The following is a 17,079-nucleotide window of genomic DNA, read 5'->3' as shown; positions in this document are numbered from 1 at the left end:
AAGAGCAAAGTAAAAATAGAACAAACCAAAACTGCCTCAATGCCCAGTCCTGGTGCTGTCGGTTTCTGCCAGTCGGTTGTGAGAGTCAAGGTTGTCACCCAAGGCACAGGGCTGGCTGTGCACAGGCTCCTGAGTCATCTGTGCTGCCCTCTGAGAGCTCCTCACCACCCCAAAGCCTTGGCCAGGCACAAGTCCAAGCCCTGCCCAAACCAGCAGTCACTTTTTCAAGAGTTGCAACCAAGCCTCAAGGAAGTTCCCAGTTAGAAACTCTAATTCTTTCAGTACAGTCATTCTACTCCTGTTTGGATGAGTGGGTGAAGAGTCACCACCAACCATGGTGGCTCCTCTAAGATTCGGGCTTTACACACTTCAAATACCAACATAGTACAGACCTTCCCCCTGAGAAAGCTTCCCTTTCTTCCAATCCCAGGAGAAACTAAAATTCCTGCTGAGGACAATCATCCTTAAGACTGCACCCATTGTTTCACTCACTTTCATTTGTTACTCTGGATGGTTTTTGTTCTGATGCCTGGAAATGTTTCAGTTGGTTGAAGATGTCATGAAGCCTCCTTATCTGCCCTAGTATGTCAGAAGTGAGGGTTAGCCACTTCAAAAAGGCAAAATGCCTTGAAAACCCTCTGAGGTACACAGGAAAATAATGACAATTTGAATTCTCACACCGCTGAGCTGTTTTTTCTTTGCTTCTCACCCTTATCAACAACAACAAAAGAAATGAGAAAATACTGAAAGTCAGATAAATTATTATTATTTTACTAAAGATCCACAGCCACCTCACTGCCATCACCACCAAGCACCAAAGATGAGCATTCCACAGGGACCCTGTGTAAATATTTTCAACTCAGAGCTGCAGCAATTTTAACTACCTCGATTTTTTTCTCCAGAATTCCATCATACAAAGCCCAGGCATTTTCAGCCTGATGTCTGTGACACACAATGCATCTCTTTGCTCTGCCAGGGCACTGCTCAGTTTCTAAGCTCTCTTAGCTACAGAAGCCCTTGGGGTAGATATGCCTTATAGGTCTAGAGACAACTAAGAATTTCAATGCCAAATCTTGATTTTCCTGATTAAGTTATGGGCTAGAACACACCTTAATCTTCTGTAGTAATATGCTATTAGGCAATTATCCCAATTTATTAATGCAGTGTCAAATAACACAGTAGTCAGGACAATTGATGAGATCTGTTTGTATTTTTTCCCTCCCCTCTGTGTTTTTTTTCCTCTTATCAAGCCCTGTCCAAGCTTTTCTAACTAAAGGACAGGCACCAACATCACAGAGAGCCTGGAAGGTTTAAGTTACACTGCTGAATTCAAAGCATCTGATGCAACAATGACTGATGTTGAGTACAAAAATCTGTATGTAAAAGACTTTCCCAGAACTGGCACCAGGGAGAGATTTCTGGCCTATTTTCCATAGGAAAACTGAAATGAGCATACCAAGGATATTTTATATATATGTCTATTCATTCCTTTTTAATGAATGGTATCAATCACTTTTTAACCCATTGGATAACTTCAATTAAATTTCTCTGAGAGGGCAATGCCATTAAGTTTTACAAAGGTTCATGGAACAAGATGACCTTGGATAAAGAGACAAGTGGCTGGTGGCACTCACTGAGGGAAAGGCTCCTTAATGCTCCTGAGAAGAAAAACTCCAAAGTGAAACTGCACTTCCCAGCTGCCATTCTTCCTTGAACTTCTTAATCATTCAGTTCTTTCTTGATTGAACTAGATATTTAACAGGATAGGAAGTGAAAAGTGTTTATTGTTGCTGCTGGCTTTTCAGAAAGGCTGTTACATGACAAATGTTATTACAAGTGTGTAACAAAAGCAACACAAATAAAGAGGGTGAAGAGGTTGTGCCACAGGAACGTCACAGCCTGTGTGCATTTCCAAGTGAATGCATTTTTTCAGACTTGGTGTATTTTGATTTCAAATACAACAAAAGGGGCTTTCCAAAAGAAGCCCTATCAGTAACTGGAAGAATCACCTCCATTTTACAACAAACCCACGCTACTGTTCTCTACATAGTGGCTCTATTTCCTAGAAAATAACCTCCTCTGTTAATATGAAAAAAACCCCACAGAACAAATAGAAGCAAATAACCAACCCCTCATTCTCTGGTCTTCCATCACAGGACAATGTCTGTCAGGCCCCTGTGAGCATGCTGTTATTATTTATAATCTTTATTTATTACACATATCTGTCTCTGGCAGCTGGATCACTTTTGGTTTAGGTGTTGAAGGTAGTGATGCCCTCAGACAAGCTTTCTTGGCATTTTCTATTTTAATTCAGAAAACCCTGTCAGTCAGGGGTTGTTCAAATGCCACTTGGTACCTGGAGCAAGAGAATGCAGAGACCCAAAGAAGCCACAAAGGAAAGTCTCCACCACAAGCCCAAAAATTCCTTCAGCAATGTCTGCTCTCTGTGCTCTAGCAGTGAGAGCCTTTCAGCAATGGAATACTCCAGAAAGATCATTGATACACACATACTCAAGCAAAAGCAATCATGACATTTTCTAATTTTGAAATAGCTCATGTGGTACTTTTACCATGGTTTCTTCTGCTTTTAAATATGTATGTTCAGTTCATATGTATCTAGCTGTGTATAAGAGGGGAAAAAAACCACCTAGAGAAGTGTCATCTCTAAACTTCTGACAGATAAAAGAGACCATGAAATTTAAAAGGATACATATTAAAATACCTTGTCTAAAATCTGTATTTCAGTGTCTGTCAGTATTGCTATTCAGAGTGATGCCAAGTTGATTTTTGCCTTTATATATTCTCAATATTCTTTACATATATATTTGTAGCTCTGTAGCCTATTATTGTATCCATAGCCAGCATTTTACCCACTCTATCAGACAGAAATAAATACCCTGGGGGCTCCAAGCCCTGGGGATCCAAGGTTTGGCTCTCTGGGAGCCAAGGCTGAAACCAGCTCTCTGAGACACATTTTCATAAAGAAACCTTAGCTCCTGTCCAAGAGGGTGCAGGGTTTCAGAAAAGGGTAGAAGCAGGGAGGAGTTCCTTCATCATTATGCCTCTAACTGGGGACTCTTGTCAGTTATGGTAATTTGATAAACAAATAAAAATTGTATCTGCTTTATGTTACATGTGCATCTTTGGCACTTTCCATCGAGTGTGCTGTGTGCTATAAGGACCCTTATGAAGGATAATCTTTATTTATAAGGATATGTCTATCTGTCTATAGGGATATATCTATCTATCTATAGGGATATATCTATCTAATCTATCTATAGGGATAACCTTAGAAAGGATAATATAAAGAATCCCTTATAGGGAACCCCTGTCATCACCTAACTCTGTCTCTCTTGTACTTTTAGGACCACTGAAACAGCATCAAGAGCATTTTGCCAGCAGTATGCTGACAAAAAAATTCACCAAACTCTTGCCCATTACCAGATGAAACAATGCCAGAGCTTGAAACTTCCTAAGGGGCCCCAGGAGTACTGAAGGCAGGGTTGGTTGAGACACACTCTACACACCTTGGGGTGCAAATGAAAAAAGAGAAGAGAAATGAAGGCATTTCCTGCAATGAGAAGTGCAGAGAAGCTCATGTTTAAAAGAAGGAAAGCAAGAAATGGAGAAAGGAAAGAAGACAAGAATTATTTTCTTGCTGCCTTTCTTGATTATTTTGGCATTTTAGCCATTGGAGAGCTCTGTGCCTGGGTATCCCAGATAGTGACACTGTGGTAACAACACACAGGGTCTCGATGATTTTAGATATACTGAACTTCTCAGGAAATATATATATATAATAAAATATAAAATATTAATAATATAACATATATAATATATCTACATATTATATATATGTTATAAAATATAATATACTATATATAAAAATATATATAATATATAAAATATATATTTACATATAGTATATAATATATTATATAAATATATAATATAGTTTATATATTATATATTATATTTTTAAAAATATATATACTGAACTTCTCAGTAAATATATATAAAATATAATATCTAGAAAATATCTATATATCTATAATATATAAATATATAAATATATTAAAAATATATGTTTGTATATACTATATAATATATACATATATACATATATATATATATATATATATATATATATATATATATATATATATAAAAATTTTTAGTTTTTTAATGTATATACTGAACTTCTCAGTAAATCTTTCCACAGCCACAGAGAACAGACAGGAGGGACAGCAGCACTGGTGCCATGGGATCTCACCAAGATCCATCACAGCCACTCATTGGGGTTTGAACTGGCTGTAGCTGACACAGTATTTGAAATTGCACATGGAAGAAACAGACCCTCATTTATGCCACAGATTGACAAAATTCTGTCCCTCTCTGCCACTCTGGTACTGATATTTATTTGGTGACCCTTACACTTCTTATTCTTAGTATGAAATATTTGTCAATCCATTTCATTAAGTCACTTTAATGGATTAAATACACTGCAGGTACTCTTGAGAACATGATCTGAGGTCTGTTTTGATTCAGCAATTTACCTTAGTATATTTCTCCATTGTGATCAAAAATGAAGATGGTTTAAAGCTCTTCTTGCACTCTTGTTAAAATGTAGCAATGGCTTAAAATAGGGTACCATCAGGAAAAAAAAAGGTTACCATATTAATAATAAAGATAACAGGTCTTAATTTCCACTTACACTCCTTTACGTGTCATTTAGATAAATTTTATGTGGACAAAAAAATCTTGTACCTTTGTTTTCATTATCTTAACTAATTCTACTGCCTTACATAAAGGGACAAAATAACTAATGTAACAACAAAAAATCTGTATAAAATGTCTTTTACTGCCCCATAGTAGCTTCAAAACTAAAGAACATTTTGAGTCAGACTGAAAAATGAGAAGAGCTGACAGAGAATTCAGTTCTCTTAAGAAAGCAGTGGCTTCCATGAAAGAAACCAAAATGATATCACAGAATTACTGTCCACAGGCTGAGAGAGACAGAGAGGAGAGGGAGGGAGAGAGAAATGACCTTAGATGAGAGATCACACCATGTCTGCACTTTCAGTAATTCTGACTACAGCTTCTGGAATGGTGGGACAGTTACACATGGTCACTCTCCATAGAAAAAGCTCTTGGTAAAGCAATTTGGAAAAGCACCAAGAGCTCCAATTCTAGGTATTTTAGTCCCAAATAGAAAATAAAAAAAGTTTGGGGAAGACTGGCCAGGGGGTTAAAACACAGAAGTGGGACTCATCTGTTCCCCACAGTGTCACAGACCTCTGGGGTAGCTCACATCCTTTCTTGGTACTCTGGTTCTCCTCATCTAAAAGCTGAGTTTTAAAGTTTACCTAATAACAGAAACCAGATGAACTTTCCTTTGTGGATACAGACAAAAGAAATTTGGGAAATATGAAATAATTTTTGTGAAAGAATCAAATGGGAAGATTTTCAGGATGTAGTTTTTCTAAAGACTGTAAAACTTCTTTACTCTGACTTATTGAGCATCTCAGCCTTAAAAATTTAGGGTGTTGTTTTCCTCTTCCTGGCAATTTTGCTCTGGAAGGGAGGAAACCAAGTCCTTAGTTTTGGTCAGCCATTATCCAGGGAGCTGGGGAAATTGAGGGGTTTGACTCCAAAGAGAAAAGACAGAACTTCTCTTGTGTTTTTAAATTTGAGACACTTTGAAAACAAATCCTTATGGGCTTTGAAAACACAAGTTCCAAAGAGATGAAAGCCCCCAAAATCAAAGTTTGCAAGTGATTCAAAAAGCAAGTTCAAGCCACATGCAGCTGTTTCACCTGGGAGTTCTGGGGAGAGTCACTGCTTGATGTGCTGATAACAAAACAGAACACATAAATCAGAAAACTCTTGATATTAACTCTTACTGGCAGCAAGAAACACCTGATCCTGAGACACCACAAAAATGATTTTAATAGGAGAAGGCAAACAAACACTAAAGACCATCTAACACTGGTACTGCGAAGTAGGTGGGAGCTGTATTTTAACAGCTGAACTACATTGCTCTGTTCAAAGCACTCACAAACACATCATTTACTGCCTCTAATATGTCTAATTAAGCAAAGCTGGATTTCCCATCTCATGAATCAGTGTTATATTTATGAAACACAGTCAGCAAGGGGAACTAAACCACCAGCTTTACTACAAAAACATCAGGCAGAAGAGAACTGACACAAATGAGCACACAGAGAGCCAGGCATTAACAGGGTACACAGCTGCCCAGACTAAACCAGTGTGTTCCTAGTGCTAAATATGGGAAAAAATATAAATCCAGGTCAAGCCTACCTCCAGGAATAGCAGACAAGCTATCCCATACTTCTGTGCCTACACAACCAAGTCCAGTGTTTGTATCATTTTGAGGCTTAGGAAACTCTTGGCCTCAAAACATTTCAGTATTCCTGAACCCTACGATCCCAACGAACCCCACAGACTCCCCCACTCTCTGTTTTCCCTGGAAATGCAGATCCAGCACTGCCTCCAGCACAGAGTCCACAGTCCAAGTGCAGAAGCTGCTTTAACACTGGCTGAAATGCAAGTTCCAAGCAGTAAGAAGAGGTGTTCCTTTACAGTGTGCCCCCAGGTGACATCTCAGTCCCATCCCCTGCATGAAAGGTTCTGTTCTCCAGGACTGTGTAAACAAAGGCCCCGTGCAAACCTCATTATTGCAGAACAAAACATTCCTGTACCCACCCTTGTTCCAGACTGCAAGGCAAGATTTATTCTATTACCATCTGGATGGCAGCTGTCTTCTGCTAAGTGGGCAGTTTTCCTTATCTCTTCCACAAGAGATCACTCCTCCCTAGGGAGGGGGACATCTGCTGATAACAGCTATTGAATGTCACTGCATGGCTGATAAGAACTACAGCATCCCATTGGCAGATGGGAGCCCAGAGGGAGGAGCCAAGCATTCCTACCTGGATAGAATCTGGAGATTCTGGAACACCAGCCAAGCATTCCTACCTGGATAGAATCTGGAGATTCTGGAACACCAGCACAGCTTCTGCACTGGATTGCCCAGAGGAGCAGCAGCTGCCTCTTGCCCTGGATCTTCAGAGGCAGAGACTGCACCTTTCTCCAGGATCCCTGCTCCAGCAGAACCAGCCCTGGCACTGCAGGAGGGCTGAGCCACAATTCCAATGGGACTGTGCCAACAGCCTGACCCACAGGGTGTCAGGTTGGGTTCTGACTCTGTCAGTGTTGTTTTGGTTCACTGCATTGTTTATTTTACCATTTATTTTCTTCCCTATTGAGGAACTGTAATTTCCTGCTCCCATATTTTTTGCCTGAGAGCCCCTTAATGTAAAATTTATAGCAATTTGGAGGGGAGGCAATTTACATTTTCCATTTCAGAGGGGGCTCCTGCCTTCCTTAGCAGACTTTCCAAACCAAGACAACAATCCAACTGCTCCTCACAGCAAGGCCACCTGTGCAGGTCTGCCCTTACACCACTCCTGATGCCATGAAATGGAGATGGGGGGAGGGAACATGAATTTAAAAGAGAAGCTCCACAAACAGGAGCATTTTTAGGCTGTTTGAGCTTGCAAATGAAGGCAGGATCACACAGGCCAGAACCAACAGAGACAAACATGAGTGAGCAGGGGCAGCATCACCAACTTCTTTCATCTGTTTCTAATGGAGGGTCATAATCACACCTCCAACACTTCCACAGGTGTGAAAGACTGAATGTATTCCCATCTATCAAGAGACATCTTGAATTCAACATTGGCTCCAACCTGCATCCACCAGAGAGATCTAACACAGGTTACTCCATCTACAGCATTACCTTTTCTCTGTTTATAGTATGAGACAGACTTGCTGGAATTTATTTCAGGATCAATTAAGGAAATGTTGATGATGCCTTGAGTTTGAAGGCAAAGTAGTAAAAATGTTTGAAGAAAGAATTTGTCCTATTTGGTATAAAATTTGGCACCTAGTGTTCTATAGTCACTGGATTAGTTTATTTTTAAATTAGTATTCCCAATAATGGAAATTATGTGACCAATTCCATTCAGTTGACCCTACACATACATAACCCAAAGCTAAAGTCATGCTAAGTCATGCTTCCAGTGTTCCTCTCCTTGTTTAAAAAAGTATCTTCATGCATTTGATTTAATAAATAATGTATTTCATATAAAAGTAAGTGAATGCCAAGAAGCTGCACAAATCAAATTAATTCTCTCAAGTTAGTTCCCTAAAATACATTTGAGGCAGGAACTTCTGTTTCAGAGAATTCAAAGCAAAATAAAACATCATTTTTATTGTTTTCAGACATGGAAAGTAAGATCAGTCTATAAAGTTCAAACAAATCACACTATGTGAAATAGCTTGGTTTGGTACAATTTAAAAATTCTAAAATGCTTTTTTGGTTTATCTCCAGAAAACTTGGAAAAGTAGAGGTAAGCAAATTGTGCAACCACTTTAAGGCATTATCTAGCTCACTGATGAATAAAATCTCATTTTACTTTACCATTTTTTTCACATTCAAAGTTACTCTGATGTGCTACACTCTGTAGCTACACACTTTTACTTTACCATTTTTTTCACATTCAAAGTTACTCTGATGTGCTACACTCTGTAGCTACACACATTGCACTGAAAAGAAACTGAATTTTTAAAATTTTTACAAATCATTGAGGAACTCGAGTTTAACGGGCTAGAATACTGTGTTTCACATTTCGAATATTTGGAAGTAAACATATTTGTGTCACTCCACTGAGCCAGGCCCTTCACAGGCCAGTTCCTCACCCTGGCATTCAGAGTTAGTGCCACTGCTGGTCACTCAGTTGAGGTGGCAGATGCACCAATGATCCTGCACACATGACTTTATCCAGCCCCAGCTGGGACACTTCATGCAGCTCTCAGTAGCTGTAAAAGGCAAAAAAATGTAAAGTGAACTGTACAAACTCACATCTGTCTATTGGTTGCTCACATAAGCACATGACTATGAAAACTGGGGAAAATCTGTGCAAATATTTATTTTTATCCAAATTGCTTTGTTTCTGAGTTGTTTCCACGTGCTGTGCCCATCCCTTCCCCAGGACAGTCATGGTGCAGAGTGTTGAGGGAGTGGGGTCTGAGCTGAGGCTGCTGCCTGGTGTCCTGGTTTGCTCTGCTAAACCTCAGGTGTGCCAGGGGAGGCAGTGCAGGAACCTGTCAGTTCTGGCTTCTCCTGACAATCTGGACACTGGGTGCTGGAATCCAAATAAAGAGGATATTAATTAAAGAATGCCAAAGTGACTTTTCCCATTTTGATGAAGACTTGAGCTGAACAGGCTTTTGCCAGTTACTCAGCTCCATTTGCTTTTTTGTCTCTGTGCACACCAGTCAGCAGAAGGAAAACATTTCCCACCAGTGGTAAGGAGAAACTCTCCAGGCATTTTTGTTTGCTCAGCCCTCAATAATCACACCCTTTAGAGATGGGGCTGCAATTTCCATTTGTGCAATTCCCAACTGGCACCATCATATTTTCTGAAAAATCCCTTTTTGTATAATTAACATAAAAAGAAACTGTGTTGAGCTGTCTGGGAAAACTCAGGAGATTCTTCTGTATTCAGCCCTCGCTGTGAACTCTGCCTGTCTCCAGGGTCTGTTCTTCAGCTCAGGCTACAACCAACATCTGGTGCCACCATTTGTGGTATTTTCAGGGTGGCAGGAAGGAAATGATGAATCTGACTCCATGTTCTTAGAAGGCTAATTTATTATTTTATGATATTAAAGAATGCTATACTAAACTATACTAAAGAATAGAGAAAGTATTCTTACAGAAGGCTTAACAAGATACTAATGAGAAACTTGTGACTCTCCAGAATCCTGACACAGCTGGACTGTGATTGGTCATTAAGTTAAAACAATTCACATGTTGGATAAACAATCTCCAACCACATTCCAAAGCAGCAAAACACAGGAGAAGCAAATCAGATCATTATTGTTTTCATATTTCTCTGAGGCTTCTCAGCTTCCCAGGAGAAGAAATCCTGGCAAAGGGATTTTTCAGAAAATATAATGGTGATACCCAACATCTCCTGGGACTCCAGAGGCTGTGCTTACCAGGTGAGGGGAGGGAGAAGGCTTCTCTTCCAGGGAGGCTCTCAGATCCAAACTGCTCAGCAGAGTGCTGCTGGAAGGAATCATGTTTTCCCAGCCAGCCAGGCAATGCTGTGGAAAAAGATGGGAATGCTGTTCCCTTTTTTATCTATTATGGCCTGTTATTGTTTAGAAGTAACTTCTGCATAGGGAGGTTTAACTGAGTAATTAATCTATTGTTTTTTGAGGAGTTTGATATGACTAACAGATAATGATAAATGAAATCTCAAATAAAAGAGAACTAAACAGTTCTCTTCCACTTTTCTAAACTGATCTCTCACTTTGAGAACTCAAGCACCTAACCCCTCTGAACCTGTCTCAACTGACTCATCCAGTTCCCTAAACCACAAAACTAAGCCTCCTCCCACCTCTTCCCTGGAAATCTCCAGGCCAGGGTTAGGTTAAATTAACAATACTGCCTGCAGCATTGACTGGAACAGAATACAGGACCAGCAACACAACAGCAGTTTTAAATCCACCCTTGCCACTACTGATTTAGTGAATACTTTATAGACACTCGCCTTTCAGACTCCTTAATGTCTGTGGAAACAAACACAGGCACTCCTAGCTGTGCTTCATCCTATTGAGAGGCCTGAAACAAGTCAGCCAAATCTCCACATGGCATTTCCTTTTGTGCAGTGTAAAGCATTGGAAATCTGTCACACACTTTATGTCACTCACAGCAAGGCATGAACTCAGAACACACCAAAGGATGTTCTGGCTATCTCACTGATGCATATCAAAAATTTTAGTGGAAACTCTGCCAAGGGAATGAGTCCCAGATTTTCTTTCCTTCTTGCTATAAAGCAAGGACCAGGTGGGCTTGGGCCTTCAGCAGGAAGGCAGCAACTTACTGAGGACAGTGCAAGATCATCTGTGGGCTGAAAGCTCCTCCTGCGATGGGCTCTGTACTTGTGGGCTGGCAAAAGGGCACCCCTGGGAATGCTGACCCTGGAACCACACAAGGGAATCACAGAATGATGGGGTTGGAAGAGACCTCTGAGATCATTGAGCCCAACCTATGCCCCAACACCTCAACCAGGCTATAGCACCAAGTGCTTTTTTAAACACATCCAGAGATGGTGATTCTGCCACCTCCCTAGGAAGAGCATTCCAGAACTTTATTATTCTTTGGGTGAAAAATTTCCTCCTAATATCCAACCTGTACCTTCCCTGAGGTAGCTTGAGACTGTGTCCTCTGGTTCTGTCAGTGCTGCCTGGTGGAAGAGACCAACCCCACCTGTCTGCAACCTCCCTTCAGGAAGTTGTAGAGAGCAATGAGGTCACCTCTAAGCCTCCTCTTCTCCAGGCTGAGCACCCCCAGCTCCTTCAAATATTCCTCACAGGGCTTGTGTTCCAAGGAAAAAGGAAGGTGTAGGAAGTAACTGCCCACACCTCTGCCAAGGCACAAGGAATGTGCATGCCTTCCCACTCAGAACCCAAGGGTCTAACCCCAGAGTGAACCATTTTGGATTAGGGCAGTAGACATTTTACATGTACATTCAGATTCTGGACCAAATTCAGACAAAACATGCATTTCTCATTGATTTCAAAACTGTTCATGCTTACAGAAAAAATTAATAAGGAGTTTTTAAGCAAAATATCTCTGCCTTGAAAACAGCAACCTTCTACAGAACTGTTGGGGTGCTCTTTTCACCTGATCAGATTTTATTCTCTATTATTTCCTTGATTTGTGCAGATTAAAAAGCAGGAATTCTTATTTACTTGACATGGGTTGGCTCCTCCAGTGTCCCTGGGGGCTGGTGGCTACGTGGGATCTTACACACAGGGCAGGCAGCTTCTGAATCCCCAGGGATGGTAAAGAGGCGCTCGTTTAATCCATAACAGTAAACACCTGCACACAGCAACAAACTTTCAGCAGGGTTCTTGTTTGTCACAAGGTCCCTGAACCCAGCCAAAAAAACTGTGTTCTATCACAGCACCACATCTGCATTCTATAAAAAGAGCTGCTTTTCCTGAAATATCTTACACATTTCCTGTCCCCAAGTCAGTTCCTAAAAAGCAAAACCAAAACTTCAATCTCTTCAATTTAGAAACAGAAGATTAGCCAATTACAAGAAACCCTAACAAATTAAAATGACACTGAGAGTGGATCCCTAGAAGACTCAAGTATCTTTGGAGTAGGATGTTGAGTCTGGTTGAAAAGCTGCAGCTGACAATAACACATTCTGGCTGGTCTGGCATGACGTGGTGCTCTCTCAGGATGACAGGTAAAGACTGCTTAGCTCTTTATTCACAGAAATTGCATTAGGAAGAAATATGATCTTACACTTATGAGAACCAATTATCAGATCCAGTTCTTGTTCAGGAGCTGTGTAATCCTCAGGCCTACAGAAACACACAAGGAAATCAGTCAGTGACAGAGGGGCTGGCCCTGTGAACAGCACTGCCTCTTCCAAGCACACATGGCTGAGAGGTAAATAAAGACACTCACAATGTCCTGCTCCAAGCAGATTATGCTTATCATTACTACAGGGATTACTAAGGGACTGAGCATTGAGGCTTCAGCCCTTCCCCATTCCCACTTACTGCAGGTGCTGCTGATGAATGCAGGTTTCTCTGTTGGACTGTCGGAACTCGTGCAGCTCAGCAAAGTACTGCTCAGATTTTTCTGTTACTGGAGATTTTGTTTCAAGAAGCCCTGAGAACACCAAGGAAAGAGAATGATTAATGATTTTCAATGATTTACAAAATTTGGGAAAGTACCAAAGCAAGCCTCACAAGATACAGTCCAAACAAAATAATGATAATGAGAAGGGCAGATCATGTCAAGCCAGAGATTTACTGTGTGGTTTGGGTCCCTTATTGCACTCATTCATTCCAGGTATTTGCTATCCCTTCTGACCTCACCAGGCTTTGCCATTTGCTGCCTGAATTCCCATCCCACTGCCACTTCACCACTCCAGCTAAGCACAGGTCACCTCTAGTCTGGAGAGGGGCCTCAGACAAAGCTGCAGCCCCTTTGCTGGGACCTGCTCCATTGGCCCTAGGACAGCAGTTCCATCACACCCCAAAGGGGTCAGAAGCTGTATTTTAACTCTAAATATCACCATATCACACTGAGAGCTTTGCTTCAGAGTTAGGATTCACCTGCAATCCAGTCATAGCCCAGGAAAGGACGGGCAGACCAGCTGCTGACAGGCATGGCATCTTCTTTAGGGTCAGGCTGAAAAGTCACATGACGAGTTTCCTTCTGAAAGAAAACAATTCATGACAACTTCCTAATCACCTGACAGGACATTCAAAGGCACAGCTGAGGAGACAACCAGCAGATGGGACAGCTGTGCCTTAGTTTGAGACTGGATTCCATCTATGCCCCTACTCATTTGCAAATTTGAGTATTTGCTCACCAGCTCTTTGTCTTGTCAATAAATAAAACAGAAAGAGGAGACAGGGACTTGCCCAAATAAGGCAGGATTTTTCAGAGCTTTAAACAAAATGCTGAGCTGTATCACACATCACCAAAGATAAGGCAACCTGTGCTGCCATGGAGGATGATCACAGCCAGGGCCTGCCCTTCATGCCTAAGGAGACAAACTGTGGGACAGCAGCACTGCACCTGCCTGCTCTGCCTCAGCATGAGGATGACATGTGCAAAAGCCAGACAACACTTCCCAGTCAAGTGTTACAGATTTCTGGTCTTCAGTTCACTGGCTCAGGAAAGCAGGGCCTGAACAAACTGCCAACAGCCCCTGGCTGGGAACAGCTCTGACCCCAACTTCCAATTTACACAGTGGGAACAGGAGAGGTAACATTCACCCAGCCCTTCCTCCTCATCATTCTGTTGACTTAGGAAAAGAAGAAAAGCATTGGTGTAACATTTACCTTCAACTCTTTGGACTGAGGCATCAGCAAGACTGACTTAGGGCTGTGGGGCTCTCTGATGACCACGTGCTGCTCACCAGCCTCTTTATTTTGCACTCTGCTCAGTGTTGGCCCTGGATGACATTTCTCATGGAAAGCATGCAGCAGAGCAGACTGTTTTCTGTTCTCTCCATGCCCCAGGAAGGAGGATTCTTCCTCTGGACTTCCTTGAGCACCACCATCCCCATTCTCTCTGGAGATGTCTCTGCCAGACGTGATGACTGCAGACACTGGCATAACATTCTTCTCTTTCCCAGGAAAGTTGGAATTGAAACCTGCTCCTTCCTGTGTCTTTGCTTGTTGTTGCTGTACCCCTCTGGCACTGCTGCTGTGTTTAGGAGATGAACTGAGGGCTGGGCCAGCTCTGGGTTCCACAGACACCTTTATTCCAGGGTCAGATTTTACTGCATCCACCTGATTTTCCTTCTGTAAGGACAGACTCTCTTAACACATTATCATCAGTCAGACTACAAACACCTTTTGTAGGAACATTTCACTCACTAAATCAACCTCTCTAGATTCTGTTCTAGAATCAACCATTCTAGTCTGTTCACTCCTTTAAATTCCTGCAGGGGAAAAAGCAAAATCCTTATGTTCTGGAGAGTGTAAGAAAGAGATCCACTTCCAATGGAAGCTTTTCCCTGCTTTTCCTTAAATGCAGCTTTTCCCAATTTCAGGAACCATTGAACTTTCAGCCCTCGTGCGTAGAAGAAACAAAATGATTTTGTTCCACAATGCTCATTCCTATCTTAGAAGAAGAAAGTTGCCTTTCTTAGGCAGGAACTGATCTCCAAACCCTTTGCCAGGAGAAGAGATTGAGACCACAGAGCAAACAAAAACCAAAGGACAGACTCCATATTCCACATACCACTTTCCAAGAGCTCTTCCATGCCCATATGCCTCCTTGACCACACCAAAGCACAGGCAGAGCTGCTGTCTGTCATAAAGGCCCATTTGCTCCCTGAATTTCTAGCACATACCACTCTCCTGGACAAGAGGATCAATCTCTCAGCAGATGCAATGCCATGATGAGATGCTGGAAGGAGCTGCTTTCTGGGAAGTTCTTTTCTCATCTTCTCCTGCCTCATTCTCAGCCTCTGCAGAAGGTCCTGGCTGGCCTGGCGCAGCCTCTTCAGGAGCTCCAAGTCCATCCTACAAAAACCTTTTAATGTGAAGCCAGAAGGAGAGTGAACTACATAAATTCACTGCAATAAGTGAAGAAGCAGACACACTTTCAGGGGAATTTTGCTAAAAAATACTTACAGCTGTTGAAATGTTGATTTTGCCCCTGAGAAATCAGCCAGTGTCACAACTCCTTATGCTCAGAACCAGCACCACAAGATGCTTCTCTCCCCTTGGATAAACTGCCAAATATTTTGCACTCAGAAACTGGGAGCTGACTAAACAAAGAAACTCTGACAGAGGAAACAGTAAACACGAAAAATTCACATCAAAAACCTAGATAAGGGATATTTGGTTTAGAGGCCGTTATTTAGGACATACTTATGCAATTCTGCTGTAATGTTCTTTTGAAGCATGGAAATTTATATTGTGGTAACACCAGGATGCTTGTAAGTTCAAAGTATAACTAATTAATGTGAATATCTCCTACATCCAAAAGAAATACAGAGTCAAAGCTGTCTTCCATGTTCCCTGGCCAGGAAGGCTCCAAAAGGCTCAACTATGACTCAGGACTACAGTTCAGGCAATTCCAATCCCACAAATTAATTAAATTAAATCTCACAAAGGGATGCCCTTTTATTAGAAGAGGGAGGTGAAAAGGAGTTAATTAACAGATAAATAAATAAAACCTAGTTTGACTGAAAGGCTGTCACACTGTTCAACATCTTTACAATATTGCAAGCTCCTCTAAATTTGCAGAAAGTGGATTTTAAAATAAAACAGCTGCAAACCCTAAACCCGAACTCCCACACTGCTTTTGGCTAGACTGATAAATTTTGTTCTCAAGAAGACTTTGTGTTTCTCTGGGACCTTTTGTTCTAAAGGATCCCCAAATACTTCTGGCAAAGCTCATCTAATTTGTTTTTGCATCTGCTACCTTGGCAACTGGACATGAGGAATCAAATGCACATGTGATACAACAGCAGTGGGAGGACTCAAGAGCAGTGCTAACTATCAATACACTACAATATCTGTTTGTTGCAAAAAATAAGGGAGAGGTGCACTCACTACAAAACATAAAATAGAAATACCAGTGTTGAGGCACTAAATTCGAGACAATTTGGAAAAAACAGTAGTTTTCACAGCCTTCACAGGACAAAGCTAATAGATTTGATGAGCATCCACTCATCATTGCTTATCAGAAAGCAAATACTCGGAAAATAACATCAGTCAAGGGACTTTCTGGAAGGGTTTTACCAGATGAGATCCACTCTTGGCATTATCTACAAAACCTTCATGTCCAGCCACGGGGGCTCAGGTTTATGAAACTGCTGTAATTTGAAATCTTTCTGAAAAGGAGCTTGGCCTCCCGCAGTTAATAAACAACGGTTGTGTGGGGAGCTGAGAACCCTGCGAGGAGGTTGTTCAAACTCCGCGCTGCTCTGCACAGATGCGCTGGCTCGGACGTCCCATCCTCACAAACGAGAGCCCGAGCATTGTAAAATCGTAAAATTGTAAAATTCCCCTTTCCTATGCGAGAGGCCGGTCGGGCAGCGGCAGAGATCGGTGAACTCCTTCCTTCCTCCCTCCCTGGCAGTGCGGGGAGCCCGCGAGTCCCGCCCGGCCCTGCGGCCCCGGGGCTGAGGCGTTCAAAGTCCCCGCGCCGGCCCCGCTTTCCCCGGCCCACCTGCGCCGCCCCCGCCGCTCCGGGGCTGCCCGCCCGCTCCGGGAGCCGGGGGATGCCCGCCCAGCTCCAGCCGCCGCCGGGATTCCCCCGGGCCGCCCCGGCGCGGCCGTTCCAGCGGGCGGGCCCGCCCCACGGCTCCCGGCATGCTCGGGGCCTGCCCGGCCCGGCCGCGGGCCGCAGGGTAGGGCTGGGGCAGAGCCGCGGCCCGGCCGCGGAGTAGAGCTCGGGACAGAGCCTTGATGTGACCGTGAGAGGCCTGCCTGGCT

At 42.3% G+C, this 17,079-nt stretch overlaps 1 protein-coding gene across 9 annotated transcripts; it reads right to left on the bottom strand.

Moving 5' to 3' along the window:
- Nucleotides 1–8,251: 8,251 nt before the first annotated feature.
- MIIP (migration and invasion inhibitory protein) lies at nucleotides 8,252–16,963 on the bottom strand. 9 transcript variants are annotated; one of them, XM_071449023.1, is made up of 12 exons: nucleotides 16,814–16,963; nucleotides 15,268–15,419; nucleotides 14,985–15,166; nucleotides 13,966–14,430; nucleotides 13,231–13,333; nucleotides 12,670–12,781; nucleotides 12,410–12,468; nucleotides 11,845–11,974; nucleotides 10,974–11,070; nucleotides 10,084–10,191; nucleotides 8,554–9,227; nucleotides 8,252–8,488 (listed from the first exon to the last, which is right to left on the bottom strand). In XM_071449023.1, the coding sequence occupies exons 3-11, from the start codon at nucleotides 15,153–15,155 to the stop codon at nucleotides 9,156–9,158; spliced, it is 1,317 nt and encodes a 438-aa protein (XP_071305124.1). In that variant the 5' UTR covers nucleotides 15,156–15,166; nucleotides 15,268–15,419; nucleotides 16,814–16,963; the 3' UTR covers nucleotides 8,252–8,488; nucleotides 8,554–9,155. The 9 variants fall into 9 exon arrangements, with proteins under 9 accessions (XP_071305124.1, XP_071305133.1, XP_071305126.1 ...); XM_071449032.1 differs by having other exon boundaries at nucleotides 8,554–8,901; XM_071449025.1 differs by having other exon boundaries at nucleotides 14,985–15,156.
- Nucleotides 16,964–17,079: the final 116 nt, after the last annotated feature.

The sequence above is a fragment of the Agelaius tricolor genome, unplaced genomic scaffold (assembly GCF_023055355.1).
Source record: "Agelaius tricolor isolate 1412-34295 unplaced genomic scaffold, bAgeTri1.0.p SCAF_28, whole genome shotgun sequence".
Lineage (NCBI taxonomy): Eukaryota > Metazoa > Chordata > Aves > Passeriformes > Icteridae > Agelaius > Agelaius tricolor.
Note: the sequence above shows the minus strand (reverse complement) of the source record. Positions and strands in the feature narration are given on the sequence as shown.

Coding starts and splice junctions, on each gene's coding strand:
- MIIP (XM_071449024.1), bottom strand. CDS start 15,155: ATGGACTTGGAGCTCCTGAAGAGGCTGCGCCAGGCCAGCCAGGACCTT. Junction 12,469..12,669: donor ATTCATCAGCAGCACCTGCA/GTAAGTGGGAAT, acceptor GTGTTTCTGTAG/GCCTGAGGATTACACAGCTC. Junction 9,228..10,083: donor CTTCTCCCTCCCCTCACCTG/GTAAGCACAGCC, acceptor TTTGGATTCCAG/CACCCAGTGTCCAGATTGTC.